The sequence below is a fragment of the Rhodnius prolixus genome, unplaced genomic scaffold (assembly GCF_049639745.1).
Source record: "Rhodnius prolixus isolate KJV_2025 unplaced genomic scaffold, Rpr scaffold_11, whole genome shotgun sequence".
NCBI classification, from domain to species: domain Eukaryota; kingdom Metazoa; phylum Arthropoda; class Insecta; order Hemiptera; family Reduviidae; genus Rhodnius; species Rhodnius prolixus.
The window spans coordinates 16,036,780-16,056,945 of NW_027411625.1; the positions used below are offsets into that span (position 1 = coordinate 16,036,780).

General features: G+C 33.0%; 1 protein-coding gene across 1 annotated transcript in view; it reads left to right on the top strand.

Annotated features, from left to right (window-relative positions):
- LOC141459101 (uncharacterized) overlaps nt 1–20,166 on the top strand; it is a 32,281-nt gene that overhangs the window by 1,817 nt on the left and 10,298 nt on the right. Inside the window, exons 2-11 of the mRNA XM_074137698.1 lie at nt 5,929–6,023; nt 7,632–7,745; nt 8,758–9,068; nt 12,154–12,280; nt 12,629–12,958; nt 13,282–13,418; nt 13,916–14,055; nt 17,674–17,813; nt 18,330–18,480; nt 19,776–20,006. Of these exons, the coding sequence (XP_073993799.1) occupies nt 5,929–6,023; nt 7,632–7,745; nt 8,758–9,068; nt 12,154–12,280; nt 12,629–12,958; nt 13,282–13,418; nt 13,916–14,055; nt 17,674–17,813; nt 18,330–18,480; nt 19,776–20,006 (1,776 nt within the window). The remainder of the gene's footprint in view (nt 1–5,928; nt 6,024–7,631; nt 7,746–8,757; nt 9,069–12,153; nt 12,281–12,628; nt 12,959–13,281; nt 13,419–13,915; nt 14,056–17,673; nt 17,814–18,329; nt 18,481–19,775; nt 20,007–20,166) is intronic.

Sequence of the window (20,166 nt, forward strand, 5' to 3'; positions counted from 1 at the left end):
TTGCCTCCTTCTTTCAGGCCGTGAGCGATTATCCATGAAATTGCTTTGTATGTAGCCAGCTGCTCGGCTTGGTTATGACAGCAGCATAAGTTAAGTCTAAAGCAGCTTTTAATGAATCTGTCGCGTTCGAATACAGCAAATGCGCTACTAACCGTTAGTAGTCTTTCTTAAAGAAAATTGTCACTATCCTGTTTGTCAAAGTCCATTGTCTAGTCCGGGATGAATCCAGTCTGAGGAGCTGATCTCTCTATCAAAATTTTCTTTACCATCCTTAAGGAAATTTAAACCTGTACTTATTCTTTCTCACGTTCTGTTTCATCGTGATTATTGAATGCTTCCATTCCTTCAGAAAAGTTCCTTTCCTCGTCATATAACTGTGTTATCAATTAGGGAAACTTTTCAAAAACATTGAGATATGTTTCTTTGGTTATTCCGTCCATCCCAGGACTCTATTTTTGGTGTAAATCTGTTTATAGCATTTCTATCATTGTTCATAAAATATCTAGTTTATTTTCCGTAGTTATCTATTATATTTCTGTTTTAATCCTGACGTGGTGGTTATCTGCTACGGATATATCATCTTCGGGGAAAAACATTCATTATGGTTCGACCGTTTCATTAAAGTCTGAGATGTAAGTTCCATCCTGTCTCTTATTATGGAAATAATATTATTTTTCATTTTACCCGCGGAGATTTTGTACTCTAGATTCTAGGGATTCTGCTTTTCATTACTGAAGGTGCCAGAATTCTAGTTTTGCCTCCAAAATGATATCTGAGTATTCGTTTTTGCATCTTAAGTTTTTTTGACCGCTTCATCATCTACTTGCTGCCAACTCATTTTTTGATAGCTTCTCCTTTTTCTCATTATTTGTTTCCTTTTTTCTGACAGTTCTTCGTTCCACCAGTTCACTTGCTACTTCATAGTTTCTTTTCTTAACCTTTTAATTTTTTAAAGTTTTATTGCTGGTATTTTGAACAGCTTTAAGAAATGTAAAAGAAAACTTTGACGTAGATTTATCTTGAGATTCTTGTAGGTTGTTTTTCATTCTGCATTTACAGAAGTGCACAAACATTTTTTGGAAAACTTCTCTTTCAGAATGGTTTCTAACTTATTTAATCTCCTTTGGCGCATTTTACTGTTTGTAAATAGAGCTTTCGTGGTTGTTACTAACCTGTGGGCGTCCTCGGATGTTAATATCGAATGCCAAATTACTTTGGTCTGAAAGACTATTTATTTTCTTCCAGTGTAAGATTTCTCCAAATCTGGATTGAATTGACGAGGTGGTTCTATGAGGTGGTCTGCTATATTGTTGCCCCCATTGATGTTGTGTAAAGTAAGATCATCGATGCGAATAATTAAATAATTATGTGATGTGAATAATTTATTTTTTAGTTACCATAATAAATATTTATTTTAATTCTATTCACCATCCTTTGATGCATCGGGTAGTTTTTGCTAAGTGAAGAGTTGTATGGGTCATACTGCCAGAAATGTTACGACTATTGTATGTAACTGTCATAGATATTACAATGTTCTACTTGCATTGGGCAGTCTTAAATTCGATGTTACTCATAACAGATTAGACATATTACTTTGGCTACCTTCTTTTTCTCTAGTTAGCGAGTTACAATGAAAGCACCGAAAAATTTAACTACAACTATGGTGGAGGTACATGTTAAACAGGCAATTCCGACTTAACCCAGGCCCTAATACATTGCTCGAAAGGGAGTTTAGCTCTTACATCAGTGCCCAGACTCACACCTGCGGTAAGCGAAGCCGGGGACAGACCCTGGAGATTCTGCAGCCACCACTTCAAGCTCTTCAGAAGAAAACTGAGCAGGTGTAGTCTCGACAGACGAATACTCAGGTGGAGCCAAGAAGACAGTACCCGGTAGAAGGTTGTTTAGGTATTTTTTGCTATTTTCTGCATTGATTCTTTTTGAGTGCTTCCTGCTGCCACCAATAGTTGATGTAGTTTTTTCTTTCTGCATTCTTTGATTCGCTAGTACAATTCCTTTCTTTATTTTTGGTTTTGAACGTCTCCGACTCCCATCTGCCTGTATATCGTGGCAGCTGTATTTGCCTATAAGTACCAGCAATTTTTTGACAATGCTTCACCCGTTCACGAGGAATTGTTCGAGTCACGGCACCACTGCAGTTACGAAGTCCCGTATGTTCATGACAAATCTTTTTTTGTATGAGCACGTGATCTTTTGATTCCTTATTAGCCCTTTGTGAAACAAATCGGGGTTTACAATGCTTATATGCCCAATTCCCCATTTATCATTTATTTTATTTAATTATCATTTAAATAATTCATTTCATTTCAGCGTAAAGCAACTGTGTTTAATTCAATATTATAAGCTCTATATTCTCCTGCAAAAATACTAGCAGTTAGATTTCTAAGTGTTTTGGCTGAAGTATCAGTCGATTACCATGCAGCTGTAAAATATTTATAATGATCTGGAAGGGTTGCTAAATTTTTGTTATTAACATTGAATAATCAATTTTGGGGTTTCTGTACTTAGAAAGCAAATTTTTCTAAATTTGTTATGCAGAGTGTTTAATCACTATTTTTACAAAATTTAATTGACAAATTCTTGCCATAAGTTATATTTTTGATTTGTTCCTTTCTAAAAAACAAAATTAATTGGTTAAAAATTGCTTAGATATGTTATGTTATAATTAATAACATGCATTATAGTTTTCTTATTCATATTTGTAACAATTGCTTTTTTGTGCTTTCGCATCATCTTGCAATGCTTTCAACAATTATTTTTATCGAGTTTGAACCAATCATGATTGGAAAAGTGGCATTATGATGATCATGAAATTGAGGTTGACAGTAGGTACAAATATTTTTGAGTTGTTGTTACCCCCTGTCATGCCCGTATTAATGACAGGGTATATTGTGCTAAGACAACTCTAAACACTGGCTAGGGTTGCGTTCCTTCCTCCCTTAAACTCCAGTTGTTCTGTATGTGAGTTTATTGCCTGTTATGCGGCTAATGTTTGGGAATTTGAAAGGTATGAAGATTTAGAAAAATCGTTGTGATTTTTTATTAAGAAATTGTATTCATTATCTTCAGATACCCCAAACTACATGTTGTAAGTTGACCTATTAGTTATTTTTACTTAAAGCTACATTTCAAGTATTGTTTCAGAACTCTCGAGGTCCCCAGTCATAGACTAGAGTTCTTGTCTTGGAGGTAATTAGAAGGAAGACATTCTGGTTTCAACAGTGAATTAGTTTGGCTAACAAACACTCTAGTCCGTTTCGTATCTCTATTGGTGACCTGCCTCTATGGAAAAACCAGTTATCGCCCTTGCTGGAAAATCTTGAACTGGCACATCGGGTAGACTTTGCGCAGTCTATAACAAGCTTCTCGAAATTTACTTTTTATATTAGCTTTATAGGCACAAACTGTAAATTATTTTATTTTGATCATCATTCCTCTTCGTTACGTTTAAGAGATTTGAAATGATTATTTCGAGACTAATTACTATATTTGAACTTTGTGCCATGAATTTAAAGGGATGAGGAGAGAAGAGGTGTTCATCAAGTAACACTAGGGAGGAAATTGTGCATTTTCTTGCAATTTGTCCGATTCTCCATGGTTTCGTGTGCGTCATCCGTACCTTCTGTACCTTCGTGTATCATCTCTCTTTAGACTGGAAACGTCTTAATTTTGCTTGCTTCCCATCTATCGATACCAATTAGTGCGTCAGTTTTTTAAAAATGGCAAAAATTTCTTTATTTTATTTGATAATTTAACATATCTGCCTTTTATTTTTCTATTTTTCTTATTTTTAAAAGTTCTATTTTTTAAAAAAGAAGAATATATATTTAAAAAATTTCTTTTTGTAATTTTTTAATTTAATATCTATTTTATTACTTAATTATTTTTTGTCTTAAATTAGTTCCCTTACTGATTGTTTTTATTATAGCTGTTATTTATTTATTATCATTTCTTTTTATTATCAACTAAAATAAGGAAAGAAAAAATGAGAACATGATTTATTGTATTTGTATAAGCTGACGGATGTTTTCAAACCCTAGATACTTCGCATTTATTTATTTACTTATTTTTTTGAGACTTCTTTATATTGTGAAGGGGATACTCGTTCCTTCACTAGTTAATTGCTCAATCAGAGCTTATTTTTTTGTCAGTTCACATTCTTTATTGTTAAGTCTAAAATGTTATGTACAAAATCACTATAGTTTCATAAATATTTAAATTTTTCGTATTTTTCCGATTATTAAGTTAAGTGTTAATTTCTCTGAAACCTGAGAAACAGGTTTTTGAAAACATGGTTACTTAACTTAATTTTTCCCGCCATGATTAATATGCGTCGGGAGTTGGTGTAGTGATTATTAAGAGTGGATTTATAAATGAGTGTTCTCCATTTCGAATCCCGAGTATAACTACTTTATATTTGTTAGATAAAATAAATGAATATTAAGTAATATCGGGATTTTAAGCCCTACCTGAAAAATAAAAGATTACGTTTTTTCTGAATAGTTTAAAGAAGGAAGTTAGTTGATGTTGTTTGGCAGTTTTATACAGTTGCGTTTTGCATATGTTTCTATAGGGGCTAGTTGAGAAATGTATAGTTGTCCAGCAGTCTTAAGCATTTTATAACTTAAGTTGATGTCTATTCGTTACAATTATTATGGCTATATTGTTAAATATATTCCACAGCCCTGAAGATGACCTATTCCCTAGGTCGAAAGCTCGGCAGAATAAAAAATCATGACTGAAAATGGCATTATTCTTTTCTTCCTATTGGATTAATGAATCAGTCGCTAAAAATAATGAACAATATTTAATAAACAAGTGAACATCGAATTATACTTAAAAAGTTCTTTATTTATTTAGACGTATAAACCGAATTGATTAGACAACTCAACACATGATTATGACTATAATTACTTTTTTAAAAAGTTGAAAACTAATTTAAAAATTCAATATCTTTGATCAGCTTCACTTAAATTTTGGAAAAATAGAGGTTTTGAAGGTTTAATTGCGTAGAGGGGGTATTATTTAAATTGATGTTTGTATATATGATTATTTATTTATTTTTTGTTCATTTGTTAGTAAAATTTAGGAGTTAATTTAACTTTTTTTTTATAAATTATTTAAATTAGCTAAATAATTTTATATTTCATTGAAAATAAAAATTATTTTGCCAGTTCGAAAGGGAAATACTGGTGCACTGATATTTAGAATGCACTGTGCTTTCGTCAGTTCCAGTTTATTATTAGTATAACTGATATTGTTGGATATTCAAAAAAGAAGATCCATCCTTAAAAGTATTTCTTAAGTAAAAGGCTAAAGGTAATATTTTGTATTTGTGGATTTTTTATTTATTTATTTTTTGTTAAAGAGAATGTCTTACAATTTTTCAATAAAACATTAGTACTTGAGTAATGGTACATTGTAATCGCAAACACAAATTAGACGTACGTGTAATGTAAATTGTTAGATAATTTTCTTAGGTTGAAAAGTTCAGTTCTTGAATAAATAAGTGTTAGAGGATGGAACTCATCAAATAAAATACTATCGCACAGTACTGTGTTTAATTGCTGCAGAACTAGCTGTACCTACAGAAATGCAGCAAAATCCCGAGATAGGTAATCCGAAGTGGTGTTTTTTTTTTCTGTTAAAGAAGCAATTCATGAATGAATGAATTTGTTCTAACCACAGTCTTTAGTAGCCCAGTGTTATCCTGTGCTATCTTCCCTCATAAAATTATTAAACATTCGCATTCTTGGGATGGCGAAGCATGTCGTTAGGAAAAATTAAAGACTTTTTAACATTGATAACCAAGACTTCTGAGGAAGAATGTGTAAGTATATCACAACTCAGTGATTTGCCCATTTAATTTAGAGACAGTAAGGATTTCTGTTTGTTTGATTGTTGCAGATAGTGAATTTGAGCAGATAATTAATTCGAGTAAGAAGAACAAGGACAGGGACAAACTAGATTCTAAGGAAAGCAGGAATGCGGCTCAAGATCAAGTTAGTATTTGTCATGTCGTTTCTTTTACACTGATTCCTTTATTTTTTCTACATTAATATTCCAAGACGCATCGATATCTGTGATTATTTTATTAGGATCAGGAGCTTTCATAATGCATAGCCGATTGCAAACACCGTTCTTTCATTCCAAACATATCCCATTCCGTGTTTTACATTGTCTAACTAGACAGTTATCAACAAGATATATGGGTACACTTCAAAAGACGAGTGGCCATGGATAAGATAATTGCCTTCTTCATTGACTGCTTAAAAAAACTTAATGCTGCAAACAATCCAAAATGCGCTCTTCCTACCTTCAGTTTTTCATTCAGCAATTTCTTATTTCTAGTAACCATCTACTTACAGCTCTTCAGATATTCCAAAGCAATCATTCACTGCTTTACCGCTTCAATAGCCTTATCCAGTCCTTAGATCGGGAAAACTCTTTCTCCACTACTTACAGAACTTTTATGTAAATTATTTACTAAAATTCTGTCAGTTTATTGCAGTTCTATGTCCAAAGCATTCAAAGCTCCCTCGGTCCCCTCCCGTGCACAGAGATTTAGAAGAGGAGATCCTGAATTTCAGAAAAACGTGTAAGTGATGCCTCCTACTGGTTTTGCATCCCAACATGCGTCCATAGCGCTTTAATTAGATGCTGTTCGACTCTTGGAACTTTTGGTCTGAAAAGCTAGATTATAGCGAGCAAGCAACAAACAAGTCTATCTCAGTCTCTGCAGGACAAAGCAAAGAATCAACTGATAGCGGTCTTACAGTTATCTGACCGCAGATCTTGAACCCGAAACTATCAAATGACCGTACCAACTTAATACAGCTTTATGCCATATATTGGGCACGATAGGTTTAGAAAACGACTGGAGGGAAAACCATGAACCTACAAAAAAGGAGGATTTTCTCCTTCAAGAAACTCAAGTGATCTTGAGATTGAAATAAGAAAAAATAAGCCTCTTTTGGCTGCAGTGTATGAAGAACAGGTTTCGCTCCATGCACTAATCTATGTAAGTTTTGTTTTATTTGGAAACATTAAGTATGAATGATACCAATAATTCTTGGGGTCTGGAAAAGCTAACAATTGATAAAACTGTGGTTGGGTCCAATCAATAATATCATTGTTTTTATCCGTCAATTTATGTTTTATTTATTTTATTATTATTGTTATTTATTTATTTTTTGACACTATCGAGGATTGTTTCAAACTAAAAAGAGAGTCGTCTGAAAGCTTCAAGAAGTAAACCTGCAAAATAAACGACTGTCTTTGAAAAAATAAAAAAGAGAAAATAAAGTGTCAGTCCAATGTAGTAATGCTATCCGTTTCTTCTTCCGCCTCTAGAAGCTGCATTCATTAACAGTTAGTCCTTTCACTAGTATAAAAAGATAACAATTTCAAAGTGGTGGTGTCTAATGAATAGTTGAAGGTTGAATTTCTACCATCATGTCATTAAAATTTATTTAATGTTTACTTTCTCAATCATAGTAGAAGTTATAAATTGAATTGTAATTGAGTTTAATTTATTTGGCAGTTTTAGCTAATGTAACTTCTTCTACCTAGTTTAATTTCGACTATGTTTATATATATATATTTCGCAGTCTGGTTTAAAATTGAAGCTCGAGTACGACATGATTGTACAAAAAGAAAAGCCGTGTGAGACTGAAAAGGATTTTCCAGACCTTAACTCTATAAAAGAAGAAAATCCTGATAAGGTAAAGTATTTAATTTATTAATTTACACATACTGGTTCGTTCGTTTGATGCAACTATAGTTCCAGTCTGAACTAAATTGACTCCAATATGGTAGTGATGTCAGTTGACAGAGAGTGCTAATAATTAGGCATCGTGGCAACTTATTATTTGTAAACACATTACATAGTAACTTATTTTTACATGAGACTTAGTTTCATACACAATAATATAATTCATGTTTCATTTTATGCTTTCATTTAACACATATTTTCTCGGCAGACCAGATTGGGGAAAATGTGCATGAGGCAGATAATAGTTAGCCTGTTTTCATTTTTTTTTTTGGAAGAAGAGGATACGCCACGACATGTTATGTCAGTGTGAAGAGCTCAGTGTTCTTGTATTCGGAAATGAAAAAACTTATGCCTTCATATTTTGCCAAGTAGTCCCTCATCAGATTCTTGCTTTAACAGACAAAACTTGGGGTGGTCTTGGAGCAATAGACCCTTTGGGTCGCAGTGGGAATAGCTTTCTTACCAATCCTATGGAATCTATTATAATTTATTAGAATCCAGTAGTTTATCTTGCAACGTTCTCCCGTTCCCGTTGTACGAGTATGCCAGGTTCGTTTGATATTTTAATTAAACTGTTCCTTGACTACTCTTTATCGTATATGTGTGTTTTTTATTTCCCAGTGTAACTTCATGATTATTGGAGTCAAATTAGATAAACCTAAACAAGAGGCACATGTCTCTTTAATAAAGGCTGTGTTTTTTAAAACAAGTAGATTAATGGCTTTTGCCAGAAACTTATAATTACAATTGTGGTTAGATATTCATTTATTTTTATTATAATTTTATTTATTTACCTAGTAATGTATCTAAGTGCTATTCATTTTTACGTTTAGCTCTAAGAAAATTTGTAAATTATAATGGTAATAATTGTAGAAGAGAGCCATTTAAGTTCCATCTCAGGTTTTATTATTATAAATATTATGATTATTATTATTATACTTATGTTATTTTCTTTGTACTAGGACAAAACTGAGCCATCCAATGAGAAGGCTAGCCTAAACGGGAGCAGAAACAGTGGAGATTCCGATAGGAAAGAACGCAGTCATCACTCCGACAGCAAGCGACCATCCTCTGAACGACGCCTCTGTTCCAAATGCTACAAACGGCAGAAACTAAAACGAGCCTCTATCGGAGTACAATGTAGACGGGATAAGTCTTTAAACAAGTTGTCAGCATTAAGTAGTAATTTGTGCAGCAATAGTCTGTCGCTTGGAGCATCCGCCTTAAGTTGTACCATGCCTAGGAATTTACATCCGGCACTAGACAACCTTAGGTGAGCTTCTTTACTTTATTTCACTCATGTTAGGATGAAATATTGCAATCTGTGAAAATTTCGAAGTTGAATTCGCTTGCCGGAAATACATGTTTTGTGGTCACGAATTTTAATAGCAATGGTCTAAGTCAGTGATACCGAATCTTTTAAAAAGTGGTCTAAATTTTTTTTATACTTTTTTCTTGGGTCACTGTCAGTGGCGTCACTTGGAAGGGGGGAAGATGGTTAAAAATTATTTTTTTGGTTATCACTTTTAAAATCCTCTAAAAAGTTAACTTTTTTTTGGAACTTCTACTTTTGCTAGTGAAGAGCAAAAAATAAAGGTCTACATCAAAAGATTGATATCAGTGGGGTGATACCATGAATTACTGGTGACACCATGCCCAGTCGGCAGTCGCCTCTGTACATCTCCACGTTCTATGATGCTACGATTATGTGTGCGCGTTGAAGTTTATGACTTCTTAACAAACACTTACGGTTTAAAAAGTTATGTATAAGGGTTGAGTAAACGCCAAAAGGTGCACGAATCAGCTAGTACCCATCATTTCATTCATGCTTCGTCAATTGATATCATTTAAGTAGTTTTACTGCATTAACTTTTCATTAATATTTTTTAGAATTTATTAGATGTCATAGACGCTTATGCTGGCCAGTTTATTCATAATAACTTTTTTGTTATACAAATGATAATTTGTACATTACATCTTCATAAATAAAAATGTACTTTATTTTAACTCTATTTCAAACTTTATTCTTCTGATTTATCTTTGTGATGCCCTTTATTCTGAGTAATCACATACTCATGTACATTAAAATAGAAATTGAAAATGTTGAAATATGAATCTCGGAGTTAAAACAAAATTTGAATCTTCAGTTTGTCTTACAGAAGATACGAGAGCACAAATTACACAGTTAATAACAAATAAATTATTCAACAATATTTATTCATCTCTCAATTGTAATTTACTGAAGTCCCTTTAATTGAGAACTTGTAGTAAAATGCTTTAATAATTAGCTGTGCTAAAAATATGTTTATATCTATTTTATAATATATATACATAAAATTGTGGGAAGAACACCTAGATTAAGAATGTAATTGAAGAAAACTGTATTATTTAATATTAAACAAGATTAATTATTACCTATTGTTTTTAACCCTTGACTACTAAATAAAGTAAAGTAACAATCAATTTAATCGAAAAATGAACAAAAACCGACAATTTTTATTTAAAACAAATAAATAAAATAAACAAAATCATTTATGTATGTTGGTTTAAGCATTAAAAAAAAAATGAATTTTTTAGCCTCATAAATTTTTTTGATTTTTTATAACATTTTTCTTTTAACCTGTGGGTAATAGTTACATTATTAAAGGAAAATAGAGTAATTCCCTATTCTTTCACGTCCAACTATCAATTAGGTATCGTGGATGGGGGCGGATGCTCACACTGAACTATAAACAATTTTTTCTAACAAATAAAAAGTAGTCATACGCGGGATTGGAACTGGGGATCTCCCACTTACAAAGCCACGCACTTTGATCACTAGATTAGCACCCGCCCCAATTTGATTATTATATTATAGATTAATAGATATTACAGGCAGTCTAAGTTAAATGGTGTGCTACTTGAACAAATATTTTGTAGAGGTAAATGGACAGCATAAGGGTCTGTGACATTTAATAAATTCTAAAAAATAATTAATGCAAGTAAAATGATATTAATTAAGCATGAATGAAATGTTGGGTGCTAGCTGATTTGTGTATCTTTTTGCGTTCAATCAACCTTATACTTAACTTTTTAAACTCGTAAGTTTTTGTTAATGAGATTTTTGTATCTTTTGGATAGATTTTCCTTTTGTCTATTCGGTAAAGTTTCATATCTGCTTTACAGATTTTCTTAACAATTGAAATAACCAATACTTTCATTATAACGTGATATGGTGTCAAGTCGGAACCGTATCTACCACTGAAGAGATCTTTTAAAAGAATGCTTAGAGTTGCGGACCCCAAAGAATCCACAAAAACAATTTTCTTGGGAAAATGTTTCGAATAAAATGGGAAGGTTTTAGTGCGTAAATAGCAAAATTACACTGCGATTATAGTACTTCCTTTTAAGAGAAGTAAGAACAATTAAACTGCGATTGCAGTACTTCTCCCTAAAAAGCAAAGAGAAATTAGACTTCAAATACGCACGATTGCAATACTTCTCTTTAGTAGTTGTAAGAGTAGGACAGCACTTAAGTATCACGCAGCAAAACTCGAACTACTTCTTCCTGCCAAATTAAATCAAAATTGGTCGAAGGTTGTTGATAATTAAGAGGAGCCTTACTTAAGTGGGGCAAACTCCGTATCTAATGTTCTAGATGTTGAGATCCACAAAAGCTGTACCACATTAAAATTTTGAATCGAATGACAATTAACTGACGTAAATCAGTTCATGTGTCGATAATTTAAACGATTGCAGTAATTCCTCTTAGTAGGTGTAATAGCAGATGACCCTTTAAAGTCACGTAGGGAAGTTTTAAACACTTCTTATTGCAAAATTTTATCAAAATCGGACTAAGAGGCATAGGAATATTAGTAATAATAGTTTTAGAGAGGGACTTACTTGCGTGGGGCAAACTACCCTTCTTAAGTGGCACAACGTCGGGACTTCTAAAATGCAAATCTGTACAAAATTTCGATTCAAACTGGTCTAGGACATGGTTTTTTTTTAACTAGTTAATATGATAGATTTATAGTATTATAAGTTAGCTATCCTTCTAGGACACATGATGGTTAGAAGGAAAGCACACCTGTCCTTATTACAATTTTTCCGACTAAACGCATTTAAGTTTATTTGATTTTTTTATTTTTTATTTTATTAGAAAGTTATTTTGATGAGGGTTCGGAAAGAGTGATTTCACTCTGCCCGCATAATTATAATGTATTTATTAGTAATAGAGCAGGCAGGCATAATCACTAACATTTATTGCAAATTCCAAGTTTGAAGAAAGTTTTTTAAGCGAGAAATTTTAATAATGCAATGAAAAAAACATGCGAGTGTTCTCGTCAGTTTTCTTTATGTATTTGTTTATTTTGCAGATACGGTAAATTAATGAGGGTGGAAACCTATCCGAATGGTGGAGCCTCTGTAATTCACATGTATCAAGACGAAATACAGAACCTTTCTTCAAATGAAATTCAAGATCTTGCCAATGAGTTTTTTAAGGTATACATCTTTATTAACCAAATTTGTGCCTTGTTGTTTTTATTAATTGAATTAAAAAAAGCTTTTTCCTGTTAAATGAATCTTTAGATTGCTCTAATGCCTTAGAAACAGCTCTAGGGAAAAGTGCAGGGGGACAGAATAGTCCTCTAGCCTTCTCCCTGTACCTTTTGTGTCAATCGTTATCTAAAGCAGGATCAAGACACTTCATGTGAGGCTAAAATCCAAATTATGTTTTTTCTGCCTAATCTAAGCAGTTCACTAGAGCAAATATATTTTAACATGCATTGAATGTATTTAAAAACCACGATGTTTATTTACAAGACTTATTTTTTTCTCTCTCCATTTTAGGTCGTTTTTGGTGAGGATGATAATGGAAATGCACACCACGTTATGGGAATTGTGCATAGTTCTGCTAGTTACCTTCCAGACTTACTAGAATACATGGCAGATCAATATCCAAATTTAACTGTAAAAAATGGAATTCTCGGACGAGGATCCGATATAGAGACTACAACAATGAATCAATATAGAAATCAAGTGCACAAACATTACAAATATGGTACAGTTCGACATGGACCGTTGCACCAGATTAGTCTAGTTGGAACTGTAACTGAAGAAGTTGGTGGGTTCTTTCCAGACCTTCTAAAACGTCTTGAAGATAATCCATTCTTGAAAATGGTATGTGAAATTTATTTTATCAGCGTTTGTACATAAAATCGTCTGTAAGTGAAAAAGTGTGGACGCGAGAATGAGTATAGGCTATCCTAAAAACAAGAAGTTCTCTATAACACCTGTCAATTCTGGCCCTTATGTTTATTGCATAAGTACATGAATGGACCTGTTGTTTGATGTATTCAGTGTTGTTAGGCTAGGATACCTACAGGGACGCCAATATCCCTGATGAAGTGTCAAGTCCACTCCTTGTTAATTATATGATTGTTTTGAGTAATTATCTTTTTCTTTTTTTTAGCTTTAATTAACTTTTTATTTTCCTTTAACAGACGATGCCTTGGGGACCTTTGTCAATAGTCCAAATGGAAACTCCCGAAGAGTCTAACGATGGACCAATATTATGGATAAGGCCAGGAGAGCAGTTAGTGCCTACGGTTGATTTTAAATCGCCATTAAGAAGGAGAAGGCAGGTTTATTTAACGGCATTTTGTTTATTAGGAAAGGAAGGACGCTTTGGACAAAGCTAGTTTTCTATGCTCATAACACCCTTTAAAATTTTCTAACCATACTAGAGAATCTTCGTAAAAAACAGGGTTCTTCCTTTTGTACTCATTAGTTTCGGAAGTGGCTCGTGGTGTTATAGTCTGAGTCCCAAAATTGCTCAAATTTCTAGATTCAAATAGGAGTCATTTTTTTAAATTGCACTTTTAATACATATATTTTGAACTAATGTCAATAGTTTTTTTGTTTTTTTTTTTTTTGCAGTATAGAAGTGCTTTTGCAGTATAAGAATACTGTATGCTTTTGAATTTATTCGCTGAATAGATTTAATTTATTATACAGTTTATTTAATGTTCTCTGATTTATGAATTGTGATTTTACAAGGTTAAATAAATTAACCAAATATATAAAATCTTCTCAAATAGCCATTGCGAAAGTTATTTATTTTTCTGTAATCTATAGAACAGGGATAAATGAGTTAAAAAATCTTCAGTACCTGCCTCGAATGACTGAAGCAAGAGAATACTTGTTTGAAGACCGAACTAAAGCACATGCTGACCATGTTGGTCATGGTTTAGATCGAATGACCACAGCTGCTGTCGGTAAGTACTTTTTTCTTGTTAGTATAAATAATAATAATTAATAAGGGTTGATCGTCAAAATAGTAGTAGGGAAGGGATTAGCTATGCGGTTAGCGTATTGGATTCCCACGCAGAGGTCCCGGGTTCGAATCCAGCTGCTGACCCTTAGATTTCCTCTTCCTAGGAGCTTCTTAGAGCTCACTGTCCGGAGGCCGGCAGTACACTGGAAAAAGCCAATAATCTGAGATGTTGACGCGCCTTAAATCATTAAAAATAATAATAATAGAAGTGTTTTATTAAAGAAAATAATAGGAATACAAGAGAAAATAAATAAATAACAACACTTAGACATGGGCTCAAGGTCCGTTTGCCAAATTGATTTTACAGTAAACAAAAGAGATGCTCCGCAATATATATATATATATAAACTGATAATAACTATAAACTCGAAAAACAAACCCGAAAATAAGTAAAAAAGTAAATTTATTGTACATTTAAAAATTTATGAGATAAGATTTTGGAATAATTTGAAAGATTTAAATTTCGGAATAATCCTAATATTCATAATCATAAGAATAATAATTATTACTTGTAAGACCCAAGTAAGTAAATCAATAATAACCAACAGTCGAAACTAATAATTGAATTCTTGAACCATAAAAAATCTATATTTCAATGGGGCTGCAGTATATCAATAAAGATTTCCCCATCCATAGAATTTAAATATTCAATTACTTCTTCCGGCGAGAAAAACCTTTTAACTAGTCATCTGGTTCTATATTCTTGTAGTATTGGGCACAGACTGACAAAATGAACTACATTTTCTAAATCATTCGTATTACATGAGCATATACGTATGTTGACTCTCATCCCTAGTTACATGAAAATTAAGCTTTAATAACTGGCCTCTCAATTTCAAAATAATGCTGATCAAACTGATAGAATTATTATTAGTGACATAATTGCATGATGACAGATCTAGATTCAATTCTTTATACAATTTGTGTATTTTGAATTATTCATATTACTTTTGTTTTGTTTGAATTTAGAATGTATAGCACCTAGTAAATTATCTGCTGAGCCCTCATAATTAGCTTCAATTATTAAATGGGAAGAACTATATTTATTATACAGATCAAAGTATTCTTTAAACAAAAATAGTTTTCTTTTAATAATTTCATTGGCAAAAATTCTGGGGAGACGGTATTCAGGCATTGACAGCACTTTCTCTATATATTTATAATGCAAATTAAAGGTAAATAGAAACCATGCACGTGAATTCGTTTCCGTATATAACACATAATAAGGGGTGTTCATAGGCAGTCTAAACAATTTTTTTAGGAAAAACGTATTCAATTTACCTACCTCGTGAATCCGCAGAAAACCCCGAACTTGAGCACCGAAGAAAATTATAACCCACACTACTGAATTGAAAATATTAAATTTTGCACTTAGAGGGATATCGCTGTTATTAATTAAGTCACTATAGGTTATCATACTAGCGGATTTTGATAAACCTAACTTTTCCTCGGAATGCCGAGTCAGAGACAATTTGGGGTTTAAAATAACACCTAGATATTTATACAAATTAACTATCTCTAAATTCTCTCTATTTAATTTCCATGATTCCTTTCTCGATAATCTGCCCGCATTTCTAAACACCGTTATCTTGGACTTACTCAGATTAACACTCAGGTTCCACATACTAGCGTAGATTCCCACTCGGTTAACCATTTCTTGAAAAACAGGATCCGAGGCTAATAAAACGATATCATCCGCATATAGGAGACACCTAATATTTACCGGACCTATGTGCAAACCACCTCTAATGAAGTCCTCCATGTCATTCAGAAAGAGAGCAAAGAGAAGGGGGGAAAGTCATCCTTGTCTGAGTCTGAGTCCCATCATAGTAGGCAAACTCGCCGTCACACGCTATTCGTCCACACAGATGACTCACGGTTAGAATAAATATTTTGCAAAACATTTCTTAATTAATTTGAAATACCAAGTGTGAATAGCTTATAATACAATTAATGCTTGTCAGGGGAATTAAAAGCTGATTTAAAATCGGTGAAAAACGCGAATACTTTTCTCCTTTTTTGGGCGATCACAATTTTGTAGATATAAATGTTAAGGTACTAAAAATATAAAGTGTTACAGTTAAGAAGTTGAGGTGTCTCTCAGGACAATTTATGCTGCCGCCGTTGTTTTAAAGGGGATATATATATATATATATATATAGGGTGAACCAGTAAGTATTGTCCATAGGCCTACTGTGTGTAGTACATCTAAAGTGGAGTTCAACGATGTATTTGGACAACTTCATATTTTCCACTGTTCTTGAGTGACGTCACTTTAAATTTTTTTTAAAAAAATCATTACTTTTTTCCAATAAAAATGTTATTACTCAGAAAGTTATGTCCGAATTCGATTCTGATGACAGGGTTAGAAAGACATAAATTTTCTAAAAATTGAAAACATTTCGAAGCATAAGTTATAATCCCAACAGCCTCAATCTTCCACCGAATGCTGGAAAAATAAAAGTAATCGAAATTTTTAAGAAAACTCATTAGGCCCTTACGAGATCATTATCAGACCTAGGTGCTGGCACTTTTTATAAAAGTTTCCTTGTTTAATGGGCTTTCAAACGCAAACGGTATATCATTTTCCAGGATTCCTTTTGTCTTCGTATGAGAATTTACTTTTGTTTTACAAGAAAACGTGCTCACGAGCACTCAACAGTGTTAGTTATCAAGTTGTTTAATTCATTGAAAACTCTTTTAGATGGACCAGTAGTCAATTTTTAAAGTAGATTGTCTTAAAATATCACTACCACAATGCATATTAGCTTTGTAGGTCTCGCCTCTTAACCGCTCGGCTACCGTGGCGCCTTATATATATATATAAAGTAAACCAGCTTTCTGCTCTCTCTTGCAGATAAAATTTCTTGATTTTGGAATAGAATAAATTTCAGCTTCTTAGTTTCAACTCCGGTGTAGTTATTAAAATTTTCTCTCTGAAAAAAAAATGTGCTTGGATCGAATTAGTAGTAGCGTAGAGTTTAGTCTAACTTTAAGGTAGATGTAAAGAATAACGCTAATATATTGTGGCACCTTGTCATAAAAAAGTTTTGACTGTTTGAATAGAAAATATGTAAAGAAACTTTTACACAGCATAATAGTTAATGCGATTGCTTATTTGTAAACATCGGACGTACGGGAATGGGTTTTATGGTCCACTGTACTTCTTTAGTTATTCAAAGGAAATATCTTTTTCATGACATCCCATTAATATCAAATAGTTCTTACCCATTATTGGAATTCCAAGCTTGAAAAAAAAACAGTGCATTATTTGAAACATGTTTTTCCAGAATAAAAATATTTTGAGAGGGTTTGAGGTTTTGAACTACTCCAATTGGTAGATTTTCAATTGTTTATTGCAGGGCGGGGCATACTTTGAACCACAGTGCAATAACGTTCTGATCTCTTTATCTGCATGAAATCCAACTTGAATGTTGCCTGACTACATTTTTTTTAGGAGAAAATTATGTATTTAAAGAAAATTAATCGTATGAAAGTTCAAATAATTGTAATTAGAGAAAGTTGTGGGAGTGTTTCAAATCAAACTATTATTGGATAGGTGTACTGAAAGCAGTTACCGGCGGCGAAAAGTTGCCTTACAACAGAATTACAAAGGATGTAGTGGCCTTCCATGCTGCAGACTTCAATGAGCTTGTGGAAAAACTGCAGCTTGATCTCCATGAGCCACCAATATCTCAGGTATTCACCGTTTTTTGATTTTGTAATGAAAACATACCTAAGAGGGTTCTATGGATACGAAACCATTGTGTCATGGTGTGAGAGCTAAGTAGAGGATTGCGGCTGCCTGGGCAAGGCAAATGACATGAAGCAATCTCTCTTCCTCAATCAAGCGAAACCTGTAATTATCTACGGAGACTACTAGGCTCATAGATCTTCCTAGCCTAGAGTTCCGTCGCAGGCTAATTATGACTCTTAAATCTTAATGGCCTTGGTTGAAAAACCTGTTGAGTTTTTGTTCTACTAATGACCTTTAACTTGATTTCTTCTTCGAAGCTAAAACGTAAAAACTCAATTTCATCGCAATCGGATTAAGGTTATGGACCGAAAAAAATAGCCTTGTCGATCTTCTCGGATCCTAATCTTGGTACCAAATTCTAACATCAGGAGCTAGCGAGGATTAAACTCACGTTTGCTCGCAAACATTGAATTCTGTATTATGTCACTTATAATTTAGTCGTAATTTTTAATTTTTAGTGCGTACAGTGGATTGAAGATGCAAAATTAAACCAACTTCGAAGGGAAGGAATCCGTTACGCCAGGATTTCCTTGTGTGATAATGATATCTATTTTCTACCACGTAACATCATACATCAGTTTAGGACTGTTTCAGCTGTCACCAGCATTGGTTTGTATTTGTTTATTAAATAATTATATAATTAAATAAATACTAATTAAAAGGTGTTTATTATTATTTTTAAATTAATTTTTCCAGTTTTGTTTTATTTTCAACTTCAGTTGAAGTTACAAAGTCAAAAAAGCTAAAAACCTTGGCCCCTTAATTGTAAACACAAAAAAAGGGAAATTGAATTTAAAATTGTTTTTAATCCTAAATTTCATTTGTTTGCCAATTTTACATTAGCTCCAGTGCCAAACTTTGTGGGGACTTCCTTGCTGCCTCTAGAGCCCTCATGGTGCTTTTCTAGGAACAACAATTAAAAATCTCCGTCAATCCAGATTAAACGCTCGGATCACTATTTCTAAGTAACTTCGTGTATTTCCTACTTACATTTTCAGCCACAATAAGTAAATTTAAGTACATTAGTGTTTAACAGATTATATTGGTTGAATGTAGTTTAAACAAACCTGAAGAGGTGTTGTGGTTTGCTGTAAAAAATTTTCTTAGTTGCAACATCGTTAAAAATGGTGAGTTGGCAACAATTGAAAGCTATTCATAGAAATGTTACGTTCAGTCAGCCAATTTTCCTCAAATTTGGAATTAAGGTTATACATATATTTAATCAGTATTATAAATATTTAGAGTCCATCAATTATTTGTTTAGTCCTTAAATTAAGTAAAATGACACTTTATAAGAGAGCCCTACCATCTGCTCTGAGTGCCCTAAATCAAATTTTCCTGGGAAAATGTTTCATATAAGAGTTGTTTAACTACATACAAGCAGTAATTACATCAGCTTTAATCCTAAAAACTGAAAAATGTATTCAGTAAAGAAAACTTTCAGTAAACTTTACTGAATGACTTATCCGGTTGCCTCTTTCGCCCAAAAGTTTATTCATAATTCTAAAAACATCATCTAGCAGCATCTAGGCTAGAAATAAATTTCTAACTTTTAACGATTTTTTGTTTTTGAGTTATGCTGAGCTCTCCTACTTACACACTTATATACACATATATGAGCATACCCGTTTGCAAAAACCACATTTCTGAACTGAGAGAGAGCCCTAAAAAATAAGTACTTACTAGTGAAAATACAACATAGAAAATTGGATTCGATCGCATTACTTTTTTTTATTTAGTATAGCCATTATAAATACCTTGTGCATTCTTATAAGGTCCACAACATCGGAATAAGTTATAAAAACTTCTTTGATGCTAGTGCTAACCGTAGAGTGCAGTGTGGTGTGTTTCAGTCATTTCCATTGGCTTATGTTCAATCTCTGATTCATTGTTTCATTTTATAGCATGGCATGTCCGGCTGCAGCAGTACTATAAAGATGAAGCTAGCAGTTTACAAAGAGCTAAGCATTCAAGGATAGTGTCTGGCTTGAGCGCTGGTTCACACGTCTACAGGGAGAAAGTACACCAGAAAAGTAGCATAAGCACTTGTAGTCCAGAACACTATCCGTCATCGACTACAGCCACCTCAAAATCTTTGTGCCCTCAACTTCCCATTTTATCGAGTGTTCCTAAAGGTGAGTAGTTACAATTTTGTAATTACAAGTTTGCTAGATTCAAAATATAACTCAACTCATACTTTACACATAAAAATATAACTCACTGTTATAAGCCATCTTCTGCAACCTGTCGCATAGATAACTTTATAGAAACGGAGAGTTCAGAACGTAAATTTCT